This window comes from Giraffa tippelskirchi, chromosome 1 (genome assembly GCF_054371585.1).
Source record: "Giraffa tippelskirchi isolate mGirTip1 chromosome 1, T2T-mGirTip1v1.2.pri, whole genome shotgun sequence".
Classification (NCBI taxonomy): Eukaryota; Metazoa; Chordata; class Mammalia; order Artiodactyla; family Giraffidae; genus Giraffa; species Giraffa tippelskirchi.
Window position 1 is genome coordinate 170,412,982 of NC_137275.1, and position 22,214 is coordinate 170,435,195.

A 22,214-nucleotide genomic window follows, 5' to 3' on the forward strand; every position below is an offset into this window, starting at 1 on the left:
TGGCAGCTGAATTCCAGAAAAATAAATGACCCAATCAAAAAATGGGCCAAAGAACTAAACAGACATTTCTCCAAAGAAGACATACAGATGGCTTACAAACACATGAAAAGATGCTCAATATCACTCATTATTAGAGAAATGCAAATCAAAACCACAATGAGGTACCATTTCACACCAGTCAGAATGGCTGCTGTCCAAAAGTCTACAAGCAATAAATGCTGGAGAGGGTGTGGAGAAAAGGGAACCCTCTTACACTGTTGGTGGGAATGCAAACTAGTACAGCCACTATGGAGAACAGTGTGGAGATTCCTTAAAAAACCGGGAATAGAACTGCCAAGAGGATTTCTTAATGGAGAAACAGGTAGGGCTCTCTTTACCCAGATATCTCTTGAATATCCACAATGCGGAGGCTCCATGGATGGCTGGCTAATCAAATCTGTGAATCTAGAAACAACTCTCTCTGCTTGCCAAACACGCTGTTGGACTCTTGCCCAGCAATCAGTTAGTCCAGAGATGAGTACAAGACTCTTCTCTACTGCCACCATGTCTATGTGGTTATCTATATTTTTGTTCTTCTCCTACTTTTGTATCAGCACCTCTCTACTGTGGCTAAGCTGGTAACATTGTGTGTGTGCGTGCTAAGTCACTTCAGTCGTGTTCGACTCTGTGTGATGCTATGGACTGTAGCCCGCTAGGCTTCTCTGTCCATGGAATTCTCCAGGCAAGAATACTGGAGTGGGTTGCCATTTCCTCCTCCAGGGTATCTTCCCGACCCAGGGATTGAACCTGTGTCTCTTAAGTCTCCTGCATTGGCAGGCGGGTTCTTTACCACTATCGCCACCTTGGAAGCCCAAGCTGGTAATATTAGAGGTGTCAAAAGGCATTAGGAACAGACAGTGAGCACTGATGGTGTCGTGTGAAATGAAATCACCAAGATGTCCATCTCGTTTTATAACTGATAATTAAAGAGTCCCTTCAGACATCCTCACACCACACCAAGGAAACTTTTAGGGGAGGATTCATTTCTAAGGAGTTACGCGTTAGTTTCTTTTGGTGATGATCAAATTTCTTTCCAAACCAGCTTATCTGCATACTTCTCTTGAAGCATGCACCTTAGAAAAGCAGGGCTTTGTTTTTGCCACCTGTGTCCCCCTGCATCTTTCTGCTGATCTTTCACCTGTTTTCCTTTTTAATTTTTCTTACAATTTTATTTGTTTATTTATAGCTGTGCTGGGTCTTCATTGTGTGCGGGCTTTTCTCTAGTTGCAGCGAGCAGAGCTATCTCTAGTTGTGTGCGGGCTTTTCTCTAGTTGCAGCGAGCAGAGCTATCTCTAGTTTCAATGCCCAGGCTTCTCATTATGGTGGCTCACTTGTTGTGGAGCACAGGCTCTAAGGTGCGTGGTCTTCAGTAGTTGTGACACAAGGACTCAGTATTTGCGGCTCCTGGGCTCTAGAGCACAGGCTTAGTTGCTCTGCAGCATGTGGAATCTTCCCAGATCAGGGATGGAACCCGTGTCTCCTGCATTGGCAGGCAGATTCTTTACCACTGAGCCACCAGGTATGTCCTCACTTCAGTTTTCTTATCTGTAAAATATGGGCAATGTACTTATCTTGATGCCTGAGAAAGCTTTACCAATGTCTTTCAATAGCTACAATGTGAGTCCTAGTAAGTTCATCTCATAAGCCTTATACCTTCCCAACAGGAGGGCTGTTAGTCCCAAGGGGGGAACGCAAAAATGGGTTCTTATCAGGGAGGAAGGATTTTTAAATCTTAGCTTGTATAATGGTTTGCAGAATCTCTTACCCTGGTGGTTCCTTTCTCTGGTTATGAAGAATCTGCATTTTATTTTTCTTCCTTCAGGAAATGATTATGAAACACAGGTTGAGAAACGCTGCCCTTGCTGGTGGGCATGTTATTCAACCACAGCTAAAGTGAACTGGCTTCAAACCAAGAGAATACAATGATCTGGTTCTTACATTTTGGTTTTCAAAAAAATGGAAAATGGCTTATCTCCTGTAGTGTTCAAGCATGTACTTAGGGCTGTTAATTTCACATCAAGTGCACTGGCTTCAACCTTGTTTTTAGTGTTTGTGTTAAATGTGTCAGGATTTAAATCTTGGTTCATCCACGTCACATTTCTGTGTATCCTAAAAATGAGTCTGTAAGCAAATGTTCCTTCTAAACCAGAACAAATCTTTTGCTTGCACCTGCAGCTTTTCCAAGGTGATAGTTCTAGGAGGGCAGGAACAAGACCCTGTACTTTTACTCCTTACGCTGATCATGCTTAATTCAGTGTCTGGTGATTGGCTCAACATGTTTGATTATTTAAAATGTTGGGGTAATAAAAGTACATTGATGTTAGCTAAGACTGGGACCAGAGTGAGGCAAATGAGGTGGCTAAGTGTAGATTGTAAGGATAAACTTGCACAACCTGTGTGTTTCAGGCCAAAGGCTCTCCTTAGTCTTGACCCCGGTTGTAACACAAGTGGAATCCAATTTCCAGACCCTTCCCTTTGCAAAGTTGATTTACACAGGCAATTCTCTGGAAGTGATACGGTCACAGGAGCACAGGAACCAGGAATTTAAAACGACTATTTCAACACCCCTCCCTTCCAGTTTTATGACTAAATTTCTTTCTACTTGCATGTGACTCACATTGACTCCAGAGCCCTAAATTTTCCACTTCTGTCTTCTAGATCACTACGGATCTGAGGCAGCGTTGCACGGACAACCACACAGGGACATCAGCCTCAGCCCCCATGGCTGCAGGCATCATCGCATTGGCCCTGGAAGCCAAGTAAGCCTTTACCTCCATTTGTCTCCACTGGTGACAGCCCCTCAGCTCAAGGACACTTTACCCTTTTGTTGATATATAATCCCTAGCACAACCCAGAATATAATCTTCACAATTCCACCTTTAAACTTCAAAGAATAGGGCTTAGCAAACGGTTCCCCTATATTAAGGGAAAAGACAACTTTTGGGGTTATCTTCTTAAAAAATCAAACAGTGTAATTACTTTATTGTGGAGTCATAGTGTAAGCATGCCAGTTGGCTGCAACACTCTTCTTGCCTTGTTGAGGTTTTTATTCTAGTCTGGGAATGTTCTCTAAGTCTCAGAACACTTAGGTCTGCCTACTTCTGGGCCCTTTCCCTGCAGGTCAGCAATGCAGCTCAGATTCCATGACAATAGAATCATCACAGACTCACTCTGGGGAATAACAAGAGTCATATGATGGGAGCCCAGGAAGAAAGGCAACCCACTTAGCCTAAAGCCCTGTTTAATGTAGTCAAATCTGGTGTTTCAAAGACCGCTTTGAAAGGCCCCCTCAGGTTATTTTAGGTTCTTGGATTAGATTTGTATGGTGGTAGTTTTCATCTCTTCTTTCTCTAAGCACCAGTAGTTCAGTTTGTCTTAACTCTTTGAAAACCCAGTAGAGATGGACACTTTCTTATCCTCAATTTCAAAAGCCAAAATGCCCCCAAAGCTGACAGTTGTTTTTGCAAATCTGACACCAAAACTCATTTGATGGCAAAGCTTGCCCTAAACTAATTTGAGGCTATTTATGGTTTTTATTTATTGTGAAAATTATACATTTCCCTACAGAAACGTTAATGTATTTGATTATGAGGTGGTGGCTTGGACCTCACTGGAAGTTTTGTGTACTACATGCTAAGGACACCGTACCTGAAAAAATCTTGAATTCCAAACACATCTGGTCCAAGAATTTTGTAGAAGGGATTGTGAACCTGAATGCTGAGGCCATCGTACAAGAGGGTCATGACAAATAAGAACTGAAGTAAAGACGTTAAGTGTTTTTCTGAAAATAGCTTTGCACCACTGCCCTAGGGAGGACTGGAAAGATTCTCTCATCTAAATCTGATGTAGAACAATAGCAGGTGACAGGAGAAGAATATAAGAATCATGACGAGACTTGGGCATTCATAAGAACAGTCCAGTTTCATTCTCAGTACACAGATGGCTTCCCAACATTTATAGCTGATTCCTTGTAAGGCAGACAGCCTCTGTAAGGCAGTTGGGCCTCAATGTAATGTGGATTCGGTCAATTGCTAAGTCATGTGTAATTCCTTGGACTGAGACAGGCAGAAGAACACACTCTGGGGATGGTGCTCTCTTAGCCCGTTTGAGCTGCTGTGACGGAATACCGTAAGCTGAGTAGCTTGTGAACAGCACTTATGTCTCACAGCTCTAGAAGCTGGAACATCCAAGATGAAGGTGCCAGCAGATTCAGCGTCTGGCAAGGACCAACTTCCTATTTGGCCTTACATGGTAGAAGGAGAGGGCAAGGGAGATCTCTGAAATCTCTTATAAGGGCACTGGTCCCATTCAAGAGGGCTCCAACCTCATGACCTGATCACCTCCCAAAGGCCCCACCTCCTAATCCTATCACATTGGGTGTTAGGTGTCAACATATGGATTTTGAGGGGACACAGATATTCAGACCATAGCAGGTACCCTATCTTTGGGTGGCCTCCTGCCCCTTAGCATTGACATTGAATGTTTGGGTTTTTGGACAGGGTTAACTAAGTGTTAAATCATCTCAACGTATTATATCTTGTAAAGTGTTTAAAGTTTAGCAAGGAACTGGCACTTACCCTGTTCTCACTTTATAACCTTTCTCTGGACTGTTGTGACAGCAGATTAAGTGTCTGTGTTTCTAAGTTGGTGACTAAATTGGATTTTGAAGAATATATCATCTTCATTCTGAAATCCTGGGTTGTTTCTCTGGAATATTTTTCTGTCCACAAAATACTGAAAGAAAATCAGGAATTCTTCCTGCATCACCCTGTTCCACCTGTACCCCCACCAAAAAGAGATAAATAATCTCATGTGGCAACCAAGTACTATAACTGTGGCTATAGAACCACATGCTACTTAGTTACTTAAAATATTACTATAACACTAATATTTTCAGCAATAATTCCTTTAACCGCTATTCAAGCTCAAATGAAAAATCCTTAATTTTATGCCTCAAACAACACGCTCAGTTGGATAAGGTTGCTTTGGGTCCAGGGAACACACTGGAAAGCTGCCTGTTTTCTTTTCCCTTGCATTTTGAGCAAATTTTGAGTATTTTTTAAGGTTGATTTTTGCCAAAACTGATGGATGGAAGGAAGTTCGTAAAATACAGCTTAGGTAGAAAATCCACTATATTTTAAGATTTTTAACCGTCTAGTCCAATGATTTGGCCACAGTATATAGTAAACAACCTGATCATATGAGAAAGAATAAATCTTTCCATACATCTCCATCAGTTTGTTCTACAGGCCAATCTTTGCTTGTAAGTGAAGCTGAACGTTAGGAGAAAGAGGTCTGAGTACCTAAAGAGTGGGTCAAACGTGGATAAACTAGCTTCAGTAAGCAATAGGCCTCCCACAGGAGACAAAGGATCTGAAACTAAGAAATTGTAGTGAGGAACTCAAGTAACAGTGTACCATGGTTGCAGTTGTTCTAAAGCTAAGTTTAACCCTGGTAAGTGTACGTCACCCAGTCACTCAGCCTCTACCACTAGTACTTCTTAGCAACACTTCAACATTGGTAATTTTTTGAGATTCAGCCTTTTCTATCATATGTTGAAGAGCCTGATAATAGTTCCCCCTTACCCATGTTCCAAGACCCACAGTAGGTGCCTTTAACTACAGATAGTACCAAGTCCTATCGTACTATGTTTTTTCCCATAAGTACATACCTGTAACAAAGTTTAATATATAAATTAGGCACAGTAAGAAGTAAACAACAATAACTGAAAATAGAACAATTATAATAAAACACGGTACTAACAGTTATATGAATGTGGTCTCTTTCAAAGTATTTTATAGAACCATAGAACTGTACTTACTTTTCTTGTGATGATGTGAGATGATGAAATGCCATCATGTTGAGAGGAAGTTAAGTGAATGACATAGGCATTGTGATGCAGTGTTAGGTTACTGTTGACCTTCTGATGGTGCATAAGAAGCGGGGTCATCTTTGAGTGATCGGGATCATCACGCCATGGTTAGGGATCCCAGGTGGGACGGAGCTGGACTGTATGAAATTTCATCACACTACTCAGAATGGTGTGCAATTTAAACTTACGAATTGTTTCTGGAATTTTCCACTTAATATTTTTCGACCAGGCTTGATGGGTAATTGAAACCACAGAAAGAGAAAACAAGGATTGGGGTGGGGAGGTGGACCACTATACTGCCTTATAAAAGGAGGGAAGAGAGAGACCCAGAGCTGGGCAGAATCCTGGCCCAGAACTCTGGCCAACACTTCAGATACACACCCCCTGCTTGGGTCTGATGAGTCCCTGGATGAGGCTGGGTGTTCTGGTGAAAAACTGCAGGCTTAGACTGCCAGTCCCCATTCAGCTGCATGTCCTAGCTCTTCCTGTCCGACGAGGAGAAATGCATCATTTCTCACAGTATCACTAGCTTCCAGTAGTATTTACTTGGGGAAAACTCTCACCTCCCAGCCTCCTACAGCCTGCTTGCTTTACATCCGCAAGTGCGTGACTGCATCAGCAGATTGCCTGGATCAGTAGGACTGTGGGTCTTACTCTGGATGCAACCCCAACCATTGACCCCTCTGCCTTCCGAGTCTTCTTGTTGCCCTAAGGTTGGAGCTTTTCTGAAAAATCTTCTTAGGAAACTAAGGGAAGAGAAAATAAATATAAGACATAGAGACAAATAAGCTAAAAGTGTTCTGATCTCTTATCTGAATGCAAAAAAAAAGTTTGATCATTAACTCTGCTGTAATAGGACTTGTAGGCCATCCTTATCCTATAGGGTTTGTAAGAACATATGTTGCAACAGTCTCCACTGTAACACACCCCTGGACCCTGCGGTAAAAGTGTACCACTCCCCAGACTGGAAGGATTCTCAGTTCCTCCAAAAAGCTGATTCCCTTCCTTTTTTGCCCTGAGTCTGAGCCTCTTTAAGCTCTACAGCCACCTCTGACAGTCTGATCATAACTTTACCTTTCTAATTACTAGGCAACTTCCTCCTGTTCCCAAGGATGCTCCCTGGGTAAAAGAAGCTCTAAATATTTTCCCTGCTAAAAATTATGAGCAAGTGCAGAATAAGAGAAAATACTGGTATCTTAAAAAAAAAGGAGAGAAAACTGTTTCTGTGTTGCGGTACCCTCATCACATATGTACTGATTCAGAGATTTATAGTATTTCTCTAATTTGGATTTTATGGATTTGGGAGTAATTTTCTGGGGTTTTTTTTGTTTTTTTTCTGAGTGAATAGGGAATATGTAATCAGTGATTACAAATAAACTAATTATCATTTGGGCTACCACTACTTAAAATGATGTCTTTTTAAATAGTGTAACTGAAAACATTTAAGTAAAATGTGTCCTGGAAGCAGGTTTCTTTATTTTTTATTGAAGTGTGCTGCTGCTGCTGCTGCTAAATCGCTTCAGTTGTGTCCGACTCTGTGCGACCCCATAGACGGCAGCCCACCAGGCTCCACCATCCCTGGGATTCTCCAGGCAAGAATACTGGAGTGGGTTGCCATTTCCTTCTCCAGTGCATGAAAGGGAAAAGTGAAAGTGAAGTCGCTTAGTCGTGTCCGACTCTTAGCGACCCCATGGACTGTAACCTACCAGGCTCCTCTGTCCATGGGATTTTCCAGGAAAAAGTACTGGAGTGGGGTGCCATTGCCTTCTCTGTTATTGAAGTGTAGTTGATTTACAATGTTGTGTTAATTGCTGCTGTACAACAAAGTGGCTCAGTTTTATATATAAACACACACATTATTTTTGAAATATTATTTTCCATTATGGCTTATCATAGGATACTGAGCATAGTTGTTTTCTGTGCTGTACAGTAGGATCTTGTTTATCCATTCCATGTACAATAACTTACATTTGCTAACCCCAACCTCCCACTCATCCCTCCCCCAAACCCCTACACCTTGGCGACCACTAGTCTTTTCTCTGACTGTTGAGTCTGTTTCTGTTTCATAGATAAGTTCATTTGTGCCATATTTTAGATTCCACATGTAAGTGATATCATATGGTACTTGTCTTTCTCTTTCTGACTTACTTCACTTAGAATAATAATCTCTAGTTGTATCAGTGTCACTGCAAATAACTTTATTTTGTTCTTTTTTATGGCTGAGTAGTATTTCATTGTATATGTATGTATACCACCTCTTCCTGATCCATTCATTTGTTGATGGATATTTAGGTTGTTTCCATGTCTTAACTGTTGTGCATAGTGCTGCTCTGAACATAAAGGTACATGTATCTTTTTGGTTTAGAGTTTTGTTTGGATATATGCCCAGGAGTGAGATTGCTGGATCATATGGTCATTCTGTTTTTAGTTTTCTGAGGAACCTGGGAGAAGATTTCTTAAATCAAGAAAGTAGTGAAACATGACTAATAGTTTTGAGTGAACAACCTAGAAAAACATCAAATCACATTTGTAAGGTACTTTGTATCACAGTGCTAGTATATATTACCAGTATTCCAGACAAGTAGAAAGAAAAATATGTTGCTAGCAAATGATGTTTTATATAAAATGGTTTATAAAATAGAGTTGAAATAACTGACATTCATAAAAACATAGTATTCACAATCATAAACTCTGTTTTACTGAAAGTGTTCCTGCCTTGAGTCTACAACTATTAGCAGAGGAAAGCCATTTTCGTATAATGTTTTATATGTTAAATTCTCAGCATTAGCTCAAAAAATTCAAAATTTAAGTTCACCAAAGAAACCTTTTTGCCTTGAATTGCAAGTAGTCTCTCATTGGAAATTTGAATAATATGAACTCAGCAAACTACAAATGTTGCACAGTGAATGGTAAATAAAAAGGACTGAGTTGGGTAGAAACATCTGAAATTATTTAGGACTGATACAAGGAATCTGCCATAAATTCTTGTTTTAACTGACCCAAAGCCTTTTCCTCAGATTTCATATCTCAGGGACCAGAGGGAGAGTGCCCTTTGAGAACATATATCTAAATCTAAATAAATAAATTGGGGTGGTAGCTACTATTCTGTTCTACTCTGTATTCTATAATATCTATTCCATTCTATACATATATCTATTCAGTATCTGCATGTATGTATTCTGTGTATACTAGAAATAGACCTGGTACATTGAATGATAGCTGTCCTTGGTACATGCTAATTCGCTTCTTTCCTGTCTAACTCTTTGTGACCCCATGGATCATAGCTCACCAGGCTCCTCTGTCCATGGGATTCTCCAGGCAAGAATACTGGAGTGGGTTGCTATGCCTTCCTCCAGAGGATCTTCACAACCCAGGGTATCTTATGTCTCCTGCATTGGCAGGTGGGTTCTTCACTATTAGAACCACCTGGGAAGCCTGCTGTCCTTGGTATGCTACATATATGCATGCATACATACACACACATTCCTAGGTAGCCTCATCTTTCTTTTTCTTATCTGTCTGTTCTCTCTAATTTCAAATGTCCTATGACCTTTGGTTTATAGAATATACCATATAGGTATATCTAGAACAAGATTGTAGAATATATATAGGAAGAATATAGTTCTAGATAACTTAGTTTCTGTTCTTGTACGGAAGATGCTTTTGTATGTATTAGCTTCCAAACAAGGCTTAAATTCCTTGAGAGTAAAGATTGTACCTTACAGTCTTTATTAATGTATATGTAATCAATATCTATTGTCTACTGAAAATAATTTTTAAAGCATCATGATAGGAGCTAAGTGAATTAGGCAGGGCATAATTTAAACATTTGTAAAATATGTCACTTGTCTTCAGAGGATCTTTTAACCTCATTAGGGGTGCAAATGGACACTAACATTCATGTCTAAACAGTTTAAGAAAGTCATTGAAGTAGTTTTGGTGGAAAAGTGGTGGAGGGTGCAGGATTTAGATGAAAATCTATATCAGACTCGATGATCCAGATTGGAACCTTGGTGTTGTGACACCTTAAGTACAATGTTTTGAACAAGGTCAATTCTAAATAAACATTAAATATCCATGTATTTCAACATTCTTGTTTTTTTGTACAAAGGAAACGAAGTTAACGGAATTGCTCAATTTCATATATTTTTACTTTTCAGTTTCTCTTGTTGATACTGCCTAGCAACTTCTCCCATGCACTGCTCCAGTTCATCCTACCCAGTTTACTTATGATTCCTTAGAACTCGGCTTAATCTGGGTGAAATAAAGACATGATGTTATGCCCTCTTTTAATTTCTAAAAGAAGTTCCTTTACCTTAGACCTGCAGTGAAAGGGATAATGTGAGACATAGAAAGATCTACATGAGAAGAATTAAAGACATGTTGGGCCACAGGATGATTCACACCATATGCTGTTGGTTTCAAAATACTATCCCCAGCATTCTTTTCTTAGGTAATTAAACCTACCATCTGCATTTCTTATAAGCCCCAAATGTCTATCTGTATAAATTTTATGCAGTTCCCATTCATCAACCACTTCGGGTCTGTTTTACCTTTCATTGTAATCTCTCTCTTACTCATGTATACTTCCAATGCAGGAAAAATATAGGCCACTGCCAAAAAAATTTTAAATGCAATTATTTTGAGAAGTTAATACATAAGACAATTGAAAGGGAGCCTGGAGTTTTTAACAAACAAGTTGAAGTAACTCATTGAGTGGTTCAAAGTTCTCAAACCAACCGTCTTGAAGGGAGACCACATAGGAAGTATGTGATAGGCATAAACATTTCTAAATATTGGTGTTAGCATCTTAGGCCTGATACCTTATAAACTGTTCTTATCTTCTTTGTTTTGTTTTAATTAGAACCACATTTCAGTATAAAATGTTCCATTAACAATTCTCCTAAGGGCCATATTCAGCGGTATGAAATGTTGCAGTGGGTGGAGAGCATGAATGCATTTGGTGATTGAGGTAAAATAGCAGTGGATATACCAGTTCTTTCCTTTTAGGAGAGTTTTATGTATTTCAGCCAGAACTTAGCACATGCACAGATAGTGAGTATACAGGCCTGTATGCCCAGGGTCTGTATACTTACAGGGTAAAGAAGGAGGTATTACACACGCCCTTCCTTTCACATGTGCTTAGTGTTTCTCATGTATTGCAGTGTTGTAGTTCTGACTTAGAACTGAGCTGAGATTTTTGGCATGAATGGCTGGGCTATATTCTGCAAGAAGGGGACAGAAAATTAAAACGTAGTCAAGGAGGAGGGCTGAAAAAGGGGTTTGTGAGGTAAAAACAGCACATATTTCCATATGAGGCTGAGCAGACAGAAAAGGGATGTACTGCGCTGGGTTGTTCCCTATAGTGAAATAATTGTAACCAGACCCACAGAGCAGTTACCACGGGCCTTCTGCCAGGACTGCGCTTGAAAATAGCTTTGTTATGTCTACACACACACAGACAATACACTGTCCTCTCGCACTTTTCAAGTTCAAATTATGTAGAGCCAATTTTCATTGAACTAACTTTATACCTTAACTGATGGTCAGTGGTTTAAAACAATGGACCTTCCAAAGTTATTCTTTACTGCTAGAAAGGTCCTGGTCATTAGGCTCATTCACCTTGTATTCTCTTGAGATTTAGCCAGTGTTTTCCATCTCCTTCCTAAGATAAGGAAACTAAAAAACTTGATGGATGATTGAGTTGCTCAGAGACTCAACTGAGAACAGAGAAGCTATCAGGTTATTATTCACTGAAAGTATGTTGCTCTTAATACTGTAATAATAAAGATTATTTCTTATAATAAAAATGATTTCTTAAGAACAATAGCTCTCAGTCTTCTTGCAATCCCCAGAGTTTTTCCCATATAGCTGGTCAAATGTCATTTTCAAGTGTCATATGTTAGAAATGTCTCATGTTCTAAATATTCAAATTGTGATTTAACCTAAACAGTAATGCTGAAAGATTGAGGGTGGGAAAGGGCTTTACAGTGTCCTCTGGGATTTGACTGATTTGATAGCACTGATATCATTGTCTGTGATATGCCATCCTCTCCACCACCTTGACAGAAATCTGAAAGGACACTATATCTGAGAATTCTATAAGTAATGACACCACTCTGAAAAAATTCATGGTAGAAAGTTTCTCCCAGTTTAAGTCCACACAAAAAAAGAGCAGGTATAGAAGAAAGGAGTTCGGAAGGAAATTTCTCATTTTTCTTATCTCTGAAAGTTGTATGAAGAGACGACAGGTATTGGTAACTCTACACATGGACATCACCAGATGGCCAACACTGAAATCAGATTGATTATATTCTTTGCAGCCAAAGATGGAGAAGCTCTATACAGTCAGCACAAACAAGACTGGGAACTGATTGTGGCTCAGATCGTGAACTCCTTATTGCCAAATTCAGACTTAAATTGAAGAAAGTAGGGAAAACCACTAGGCCATTTAGGTATGACCTAAATCAAATCCCTTACGATTATACAGTGGAAGTGAGAAATATATTTAAGGGACTACATCTGATAGACAGAGTGCCTGATGAACTATGGACAGAGGTTTGTGACATTGTACAGGAGACAGGGATCAAGACCATCCCCAAGAAAAAGAAATGAAAAAAGGCAAAATGGCTGTCTGAGGAGGCCTTACAAATAGCTGTGAAAAGGAGAGAAGCGAACAGCAAAGGAGAAAAGGAAAGATATACCCATTTGAATGCAGAGTTCTAAAGAATAGCAAGGAGAGATAAGAAAGCCTTCCTCAGTGATCAGTGCAAAGAAATAGAGGAAAACAACAGAATGGGAAAGACTAGAGATCTCTTCAAGAAAATTAGAGATACCAAAGGAACTTTTCATGCAAAGATGGGCACAGTAAAGGATAGAAATGGTATGGACCTAACAGAAGCAGAAGATATTAAGAAGAGGTGGCAAGAATACACAGAAGAACTGTACAAAAAAGATCTTCACAACCCAGATAATCACGATGGTGTGATCACTCACCTAGAGCCAGACATCCTGGAATGTGAAGTCAAGTGGGGCTTAGGAAACATCACTATGAACAAAGCTAGTGGAGGTGATAGAATTCCAGTTGAGCTATTTCAAATCCTAAAAGATGATGCTGTGAAAGTGCTGTACTCAATATGCCAGCAAATTTGGAAAACTCAGCAGTGACCACAGGACTGGAAAAGGTCAGTTTTCATTCCAATCCCAAAGAAAGGCAATGCCAAAGAATGATCAACCTACCACACAATTGTACTCATCTCACACGCTAGCAAAGTAATGCTCAAAATTCTCCAAACCAGGCTTCAGCAATATGTGAGCCATGAACTTCCAGGTGTTCAAGCTGGTTTTCTAAAAGGCAGAGGAACCAGAGATCAAATTGCCAACATCTGCTGGATCATCAAAAAAGCAAGAGAGTTCCAAAAAAACATCTATTTCTGCTTTATTGACTATGCCAAAGCTTTTGACTGTGTGGATCACAATAAACTGTGGAAAATTCTGAAAGAGATGGGAATGCCAGATCACCTGACCTGCCTCCTGAGATATCTGTTTGCAGGGCAGGAAGCAACAGTTAGAACTGGAAATGGAACAACAGACTGGTTCCAAATTGGGAAAGGAGTACATCAAGGCTGTATATTGTCACTCTGCTTATTTAACTTATATGCAGAGTACATCATGAGAAACGCTGGGCTGGAGGAAGTACAAGCTAGAATCAAGATTGCCAGGAGAAATATCAATAACTTCAGATATGCTGATGACACCACCCTTATGGCAGAAAGCAAAGAACTAAAGAGTCTCTTGATGAAAATGAGAGGGGAGAGTGAAAAAGTTGGCTTAAAGCTCAACATTCAGAAAACTAAGATCATAGCATCCAGTCCCTTCACTTCATAGCAAGTAGATGGGGAAACAGTGGAAACAGTGACTGACTTTATTTTTGGGAGCCTCAAAATCACTGCAGATGGTGACTGCAGCCATGAAATTAAAAGGTGCTTACTCCTTGGAAGGAAAGTTATGACCAACCTAGAGAGCATATTAAAAAGCAGAGACATTACTTTGCCATAAAAGTCTGTAAGATCTATATGGCTAGTTTGAGGAGAGGGTTGGAAAAGTCCAGTTTACATATGGCATCATAGTAGGTAACCATGATAGAGATCTATGGAGTCTTCTAAGGAAGCACACTTACTTTGATTAAATTTTTTAAAGATCGTTCCAGATTCTCCTTGGAGAAGTCCTAATGTGGGAACAAGACAGATAAACCATTTTGGAAGTTAGGGCCATAGTTCAGGAGAGGTTAGGATAGCCTGGTCTAGGTGATGGTAATGCAGACAGAGAGAAGTGGATAGATGTGCTGCACATTTTGCAGGTACAGCAAACAAAGAGGGAATTAGATCACGTGTTCTGGGGAAAGGAAAAACTCAAGTCTGAGTTCTAGTTTCTCAGCTGAGCTCTTGAGTGGATTATATACCATTTACTGAAATAAATACCCTTTATTCTTCATAAGGATCCTGAGAATTAGAAGAAGCACAAATGCCCAATGGAATAAGATTCCTAGCTTTACAGGTCTTGTGACAAGAGCTGTAGCAAATTTCTCCTGCAATTACTGACTGTGCTTTGGTGTATCAGCTCCCTCAAAGTTAATTAATCCTCAGGAAATACTTCACTGAAACCATGATGGCTATAAATGCCGAAGAAAATTTACATTTTAAAAAAGAGAAAGAAAACAGAGAATAGATTTATTTACATTATAAATTGCTCATCTGCTGCCATATTCTTTAATATAAGTAGAGTGTTAATAGCAAATTAATTTTTATGCATTTACCTCATAAAATTGCTTAGGAAATCTACTGATGTATTATTAGGTTTATAAGAAGTATGTAAAATTTAGTATTTATATTTAGTCTCATGAGGGTTTGTGGATTATATTCATTGCCAGGAAATTTTTGTTCTTGATAGTGTCTATGGTAACACTCCAAATACTAGCAAATATAATTTAACTTGCTAGGAATAAGAGAAGCAGACTTTTTTCTAGGGTTCATTATAGTTTCACATCATAATCTGGTACTTAATCACTTAAATCAAAGCATATTTCAGTACATTCTGCAAAATGACTTACTGTCTTTATGGCTTCCTCAAATACCACTATCTTTGTATTTGAAGTTTCTCAGCTCTATATTGAAACCCAGTTAAAATTCAAATCTATTTTTATACCAAGTGTTCTTGGGCTGCATTTTGAATCAATCTTGCGTATGCCCACATTGTGTTGACCTACAATTTTTTATTTCTCGGACATTTTAGTGTCATTTTTTTCAGAAGAGCATACTCGTTCCTAGTGACATTAGCATCTAGTTTTTGTATTTAAGTGATAACTGCAGATGGTGATTGCGGCCATGAAATTAAAAGACACTTACTCCTTGGAAGGAAAGTTATGACCAACCTAGACAGCATATTAAAATGCAGAGACATTACTCGGCCAGCAAAGATCCATCTAGTCAAGGCTATGGTTTTTCCAGTAGTCATGTATGGATGTGAGAGTTGGACTATAAAGAAAGCTGAGTACAGAAGAACTGATGCTTTTGAACTGTGGTGTTGGAGAAAACTCTTGAGAGTCCCTTGGACTGCAAGGAGATCCAACCAGTCCATCCTAAAGGAGACCAGTCCTGAGTGTTCATTGGAAGGACTGATGTTGAAGCTGAAACTCCCAACACTTTGGCGACCTGATGCGAAGAACTGACTCATTTGAAAAGACCCTGATGCTGGGAAAGATTGAAGGCGGGAGGAGAAGGGGACAACAGAGGATAAGATGGTTGGATGACATCACCGACTCAATGGACACGAGCTTGAGTAAACTCCAGGAGTTGGTGATGGACAGAGAGGCCTGGCATGCTGTGGCCTATGGGGTCGCAAAGAGTCAGACACAAATGAGCAACTGAACTGATTTCAGCAGACTTTCTCTCTTTGTAAAGAATTTTAATTATAATACATTTTACCATCATCAATATGAGAGAAAAATAAATAAGAGAAATACACATGACAGATTGAAAGGCATGTCATTTCACTAACATATAAGATTTATTCATCGTGACATCAACAAGTCATTTGTGTCATTTGATATGTCAAAATTTCAAAGCAACAAGTTTGTAGTGAAATAAACTATGGTACCTGAAATAGAGCATGCAAGAAAACAGAAAGACATTTTGTTTTTAGAAGATTAGTTTCTTATCATCTTGGATTAAATTTTCATTTCTCTCTTCATTCTGATTCTGACTGTTGGTGAGTAACCATATGTGTGAGATGAAGTAAAGTTTTATGTTTTTGCATATTATAGGAAAAAACCCCAGTATGCCTGCAAAAGTTGGTACTGCCATTGTAACTGATAAAGGTCATAGCACATCTGACTGTGACATACTGTGTATAGGCAAAAGATTCTTCTTGCCACTGGCCCCAACTGAGTGTGAAAGTAGTGCATACAAATACAAGAAGGTAAAATAAAAATAGCTGTCAGCTTTTACTGGATTCTTACTCTGTGCCAAATATTGAGCTCAGTATTGTCATTGGTCATCTCGTTTAATCCTCAAAGCAGTGCTTATAAGGTAGGCAATATCACAGTATTTCAGATGTGGAAACTGAGACCTAGAAATTTACACAGGTAAGAAGTTGAACTCAAAGTAGTGTGACATCAGAGGCCAGCATTACATTACATCATCTATCTATTTTAAGAGCTATAATAAGACATGATTTATAAATGGCTGCTCTGAAGTATTAGGGCTGAGAGTATGGAGAAGGGTGATGAAATTTTGAACATGGATAATTTAGGAAGACTTTACAAAAGAAGAGGGACTTGATCTATACTTTGAAAAAAAGATTTTTTTTTTAAGTATAGTGGATTCACAGTGTTGTGCTGATTCCTGCTATACAGCTGAGTGATTCAGTTATACATATATATGCATTTTTCATATTATTTTCTATTATGGTTTGTCACAGGATATTGAATATAGTTCCCAATGCTATAAATGCAGATTTCGAAGTCCTCAAAATACTTTGGGTGATTCAATTTCAAGTGATCCATAGATCACAAGAACACCTCCACCTGCCTATAAGCTCTCGTGAAACTGGGTATGCTACTATAGCCCCAGCAAGAAGATCAGTGTCTGACACATGGTAGGCAATCAAATACTTGTATAATGAAGAAATGAAGGGAGGGAATGAAGGAAGCAGGCTAGGCAGAACCTCTCCCTTTGGTTTTTCAAAAGTATAGAAAGATATATATTCAAGTAGCTGGAGTCAGTGGGGTGTAATGACAACAAGTTTAGCCTTAACTCTCGTCTTGTTGTGGTTTAGTCGTGTCCAACTCTTTCTGAGCCCATGGAGTGTAGTCCAGTGAGTTCCTCTGTCCATGGGATTTCCCAGACAAGAATACTGGAGTGGGTTGCCATTTCCTTCTCCAAGGGATCTTCTTGACCCAGGGATGGAACCCACATATCCTGCATTGGCAAGCGGATTCTTTATCACTGAGTTACCTTGGAAGCCCCATTCTTAACTCTAAGTATTGATTAATTCATTTAAGAAGATTTTTGTTGTTCAGTCCCTCAGTAATGTCTGATTCTGCAACCCCGCTGAGTGCAACACACCAGGCTTTCCTGTCCTTCATTGTTTCCCAGAGTTTGCTCAGACTCACGTCCATTGAGTCAATGATGCCATCCACCCATGTCATCCTCTGTCTCCCGCTTCTCAATCTTCCCCAATATCAGGATCTTTTCCAGTGAGTCAGCTCTTTGCATCAGGTAGAGAAATATTGGAGCTTTAGCTTCAGCATCAATCCTTCCAATGAAAATTCTGGATTGATTTCCTTTAGGATTGACTGGTTTGATCTCTTTGCTATCCAGAGGACTCTCAAGAGTCTTCTCCAGTACCACAGTTTGAAAGCATCAGTTCTTTGGTGCTCAGCCTTCTTTATGGTCCAACTCTCACATACATACATGACTACTAAAAAAACCATAGCTTGGACTATACATACCTTTGTCGTTAAAGTAATGTCTCTGCTTTTCAATATGCTGTCTAGTTTTGTCATAGCTTTTCCTCCAAGGAGCAAATGTCTTTTAATTTCATTGCTGCATTCACCATCTGCAGTGATTGTGGACCCCAAGAAAATAAAATCTGTTACTGTTTCCATTTTACCCCATCTATTGGCCATGAAGTAATGGGACTGGATGCCGTGGTCGTAGTTTTTTGAATGTTGAGTTTTAAGCCAGCTTTTTCACTTTCTTCTTTTACCCTCATCAAGAGACTCTTGAGTTCCTGTTCATTTTCTGCCATAAGGGTGGTGTCATCTGCATATCTGAGGTTATTGATATTTCTCCCAGCAATCTTGATTTCATCTTGTGCTTCATCCAGCCTAGCATTTCGCATGATGTACTCTGCATATAAATTAAATAAGCAGGGTGACAATATACAGCTTTGACATACTACTTTCCCAGTTTTGAGCCAGTTCATTGTTCCATGACTGGTTCTAACTGTTGCTTCTTGACCTGCATACAGATTTCTCAGGAGGCAGGTAAGGTGGTTTGGTATTCCCATCTCTTTAAGAATTTTCCACAGTTTGTTCTGATCCACACAGTCAAAGGCTTTAGTGTAGTCAATAAAGCAGAAGTAGATGTTTTTGTGGAATTCTCTTGCTTTTTCTGTGACCCAATGGATGTTGCAATTTGGTCTCTGGTTCCTCTACCTTTTCTAAATCCAGCTTGAACATCTTGAAGTTCTCTGTTCATGTACTGTTGAAATCTAGTCTGAAGGATTTTGCTAGCATGTGAAATGAGTGCAGTTGTGCAGTAGTATGAACATTCTTTGGCTTTGCTGCTCTTTGAGATTGGAATGAAAACTGACTTTTTCCAGTTCTGTGGCCACTGCTGAGTTTTCCAAACTTGTTGGGATATTGAGTGGAACACTTTCACAGCATCATCTTTTAGGATTTGAAATAGCTCACCTAGAATTCTGTCACTTCCACTAGCTTTGTTCATGGTAATGCTTCCTAAGGTCGACTTGACTTCACACTCCAGGATATCTGGCCCTAGGTGAATGATCACACCATCGTGGTTATCTGGTCATTAAGAACTTTTTTGTACAGTTCTTCTGTGTATTCTTGCCACCTCTTCTTAATATCTTCTGCTTCTGTTTGGTCCATACCATTTCTGTCCTTTATTCTGTCCATCTTTGCATGAAATGTTCACTGGTATCTAAATTTCTTGAAGAAATCTCTAGTCCTTCCCATTCTGTTACTTTCCTCTATTTCTTTGCATTGTTCACTTAAGAAGGCTTTCTTATCTCTCCTTGCTATTCTTTGGAACTCTGCATTGAATTGGGTATATCTTTCCTTTTCTCCTTTGCCTTTAGCTTCTCTTCATTTCTCAGCTATTTGTAAGGGCTCCTCAGACAACCATTTTGCCTTTTTGCATTTCTTTTTCTTGGGGATGGTCTTGATCACCACCTCCTTTACAATGTCACGAACCTCTGTCCATAGTTCTTCAGGCACTCTATCAGATCTATTCCCTTGAATCTTATTTGTCACTTCCACTGTATAATCATAAAGGATTTGATTTCAGTCAAACCTGATTGCCCTAGTTTGTTTCCCCTACTTTCTTCAGTTTAAGTCTGAATTTGGCAATAAAGAGTTGATGATCTGAGCCACAGTCAGCTCCTGGTGGTGTTTTTGCTGACTGTATAGATCTTCTCCATCTTTGGCTGCAAAGGATATAATCAATCTGATTTGGTATTGACCATCTGGTGATGTCCATGTGTAGAGTCATCTCTTGTGTTGTTGGAAGAGGGTGTTTGCTATGACTAGTGCATTCTCTTGGCAAAATTCTGTTAGCCTTTGCCCTGCTTCATTCTGTACTCCAAGGCCAAATTTGCCTGTTACTCCAGGTGTCTCTTGACTTCCTACTATTGCATTCCACTCCCCTATGATGAAAAGGACATCTTTTTTTGGTGTTAATTCTGGAAGGTCTTGTGGGTTGTCGTAGATCCATTTATTGACGAATTCCTTAGCTTCTTATCTTGCTCCCAACTCCTCCCTGCTCTCAGGAATTTTGCTCTATTGTTGACCTCATCTCTGTATCTCAAGTCCCTGTCTCTCTCCTGAGTTTTTTCATCAATATTTTAAATGTGTCCAAGCCTCTTCCATTTTTAAGATCTTTCTCAATCTCTACCTTTCCCCTAGTTATTACCTTGTTTTTCCTCACTTTGACAGCAAAAAAAGAAGAAATGTTTATTGAGTCATACTTGTTATCATCATTTCTTTATTTTGAAATAAGCATTTTTCCACATTTCTGAAACTGTATTGCATCTTACAGTCATAGTTATAATCTTTAGCACCATAGTTACAATATGTGCCTGGCAATATGCTTGGAACTAGAAGATACCTATGAGCAAAACATGTATGTTCCATGCCAGAGATTCCAGGCATGGTGGAGCAGATTTGAGTACAAGTGTATGGGATCCTTTGGACCTGGCTCCAGTAAAGCATACAGTCCATAGATTAAAGACAATTACACTAACATTAAGTGCTATGAAAAAAAAATAAAACATAATACTGTGACAGAAAATAGAGTAAGAGTAGAAGAAGAGCATTAGTAATAGCAAATAAAGATAAGGCAAAGCCATCAATGACAGAGGTCTTTAAAGTGATCCAACTTATGCCTGGGTTTTGTGAGTTTTAATGAGTTATTGTTTGATTGCAAAATTAACCGGGTTTCACCTTTTTTCGTGCAATGGTGCTGCAGTCATGACCAAGAAGGCAACAGAAGGCCAAATAAAAGGGAGAAAAGCCTGTATGATCTATAATTTTTTAAAATTCCTACAACCAAACTTAAAAACATGCCTGTATATGAAACTGGTGAGTATCACTTCAGAGATTACAATTGTTCATCCAGTCAGAAAGAATACAGCAAAAACCTTAATATTCTGTCTTTGGTGTGCACCACCAGTACATCTGAAAAATTTGGTCCACAATTGAGGAATTTGGGGAAGAGAAAGGAGAATTTGAGTGAAATTCAAGATAGGCTTTCAGAAGAGTCTGCTTGTTATTTAGCTGTTGGAAACCTTTACAGCTGACTTGAAAGAATGTTGTAGAGAGCTTCCTGGAGAGAGCACGTTATGGAAGTGATAATATTAGTCACACTGAATTTTTATTCATTGCTCTGAATTTTGGTGCCATTGGAGTTGACATCTCATAGCCTCATTTTCCATAACAGATGTATTCAATTTTATAATTTTCATTGTGCTAAAACTCTCAATTACATGTGATACCATACCTGGAACATAAAATAATTGTTATCAGTTTGTGTGAGACATCATAACATTGGAAGGTTGCCCAGAGACCATCTGGTCTGTAGAGATGCTATTTAGTGAGAGTGTTTGAAGATCACTAGGCAAAGGAGAAGACTAATAATGTAATGTAGCTTATTTTTAAAATAAAGTTGTATTTTTTTAGTTAAAAAATGTTTAAGTGATTTATTAGGAAATTATATACTATTTTGATATAAAATTTTCTTGATTATGTGAAGTAAGGCTATCCTTATTTGACAAAATTAGAAGTTACCAATCATCCACTGATTCCTCTGCCACTAACTTCTTAGAAGCAAATAAATATTTAATATTTAAAGATGCTAGGAAGAGCAACACCATAGCCACTAATATTATCAGCAGTAGGACTATTTTTATAACTAGATTATCACTAAAATAATACATACCCTTTGTTAAAAAAAGAATATAAATCTGTATGTTGCTTTCTCTTCAGATTTTGTTGTGTATTTTGTCATCTCTTCATTGGCTTTTTTATCATACTTTTTAACCAAATAATGCTTTCTTTATTGTGCAATCAAGGAATATTAAAGAAGATTTCAAGTTTTTGTGGGTTGTGTCTTCTCCTGGTGGAAACTGGGTATTAGAAATTTCTAAATTGTAAGAATTAATATTCAAATTGAATTTCAAAAACGTATTTCATTTTCACTCAGGAGGGTAGGAATGCTATGAATTCTCTATATATCATCTAATTCTTCATGTTATTAATACTCTTCTGATAGTTATCTACTCAATATATTACCCCCTGACCATAGTTATTACTAATATTTTATTGATTTGTCATTTGCTTTCAAGTTTTCTTCATAGTGTTTTGACACAGAGAGTTTATATCTTTATTTTTTAGTTATTATTTAGTCAAATATTTGTGTTCTCTATAAGTTCTTCAGTTCATCACACCTCATCTTTTGGTACCTCCTGGAGAATTTTCTGTATGCTGATGAAAGCTATGCAT

General features: G+C 38.8%; 1 protein-coding gene across 3 annotated transcripts in view; it reads left to right on the forward strand.

Moving 5' to 3' along the window:
• The window catches only part of PCSK5 (proprotein convertase subtilisin/kexin type 5), a 490,556-nt gene that overhangs the window by 224,557 nt on the left and 243,785 nt on the right, over positions 1 to 22,214 (forward strand). For all 3 annotated transcript variants that reach the window (XM_081505747.1, XM_081505752.1, XM_081505755.1), the window contains exon 9: positions 2,698 to 2,798. In XM_081505747.1, coding sequence (XP_081361873.1) covers positions 2,698 to 2,798 — 101 coding nt within the window. The remainder of the gene's footprint in view (positions 1 to 2,697; positions 2,799 to 22,214) is intronic.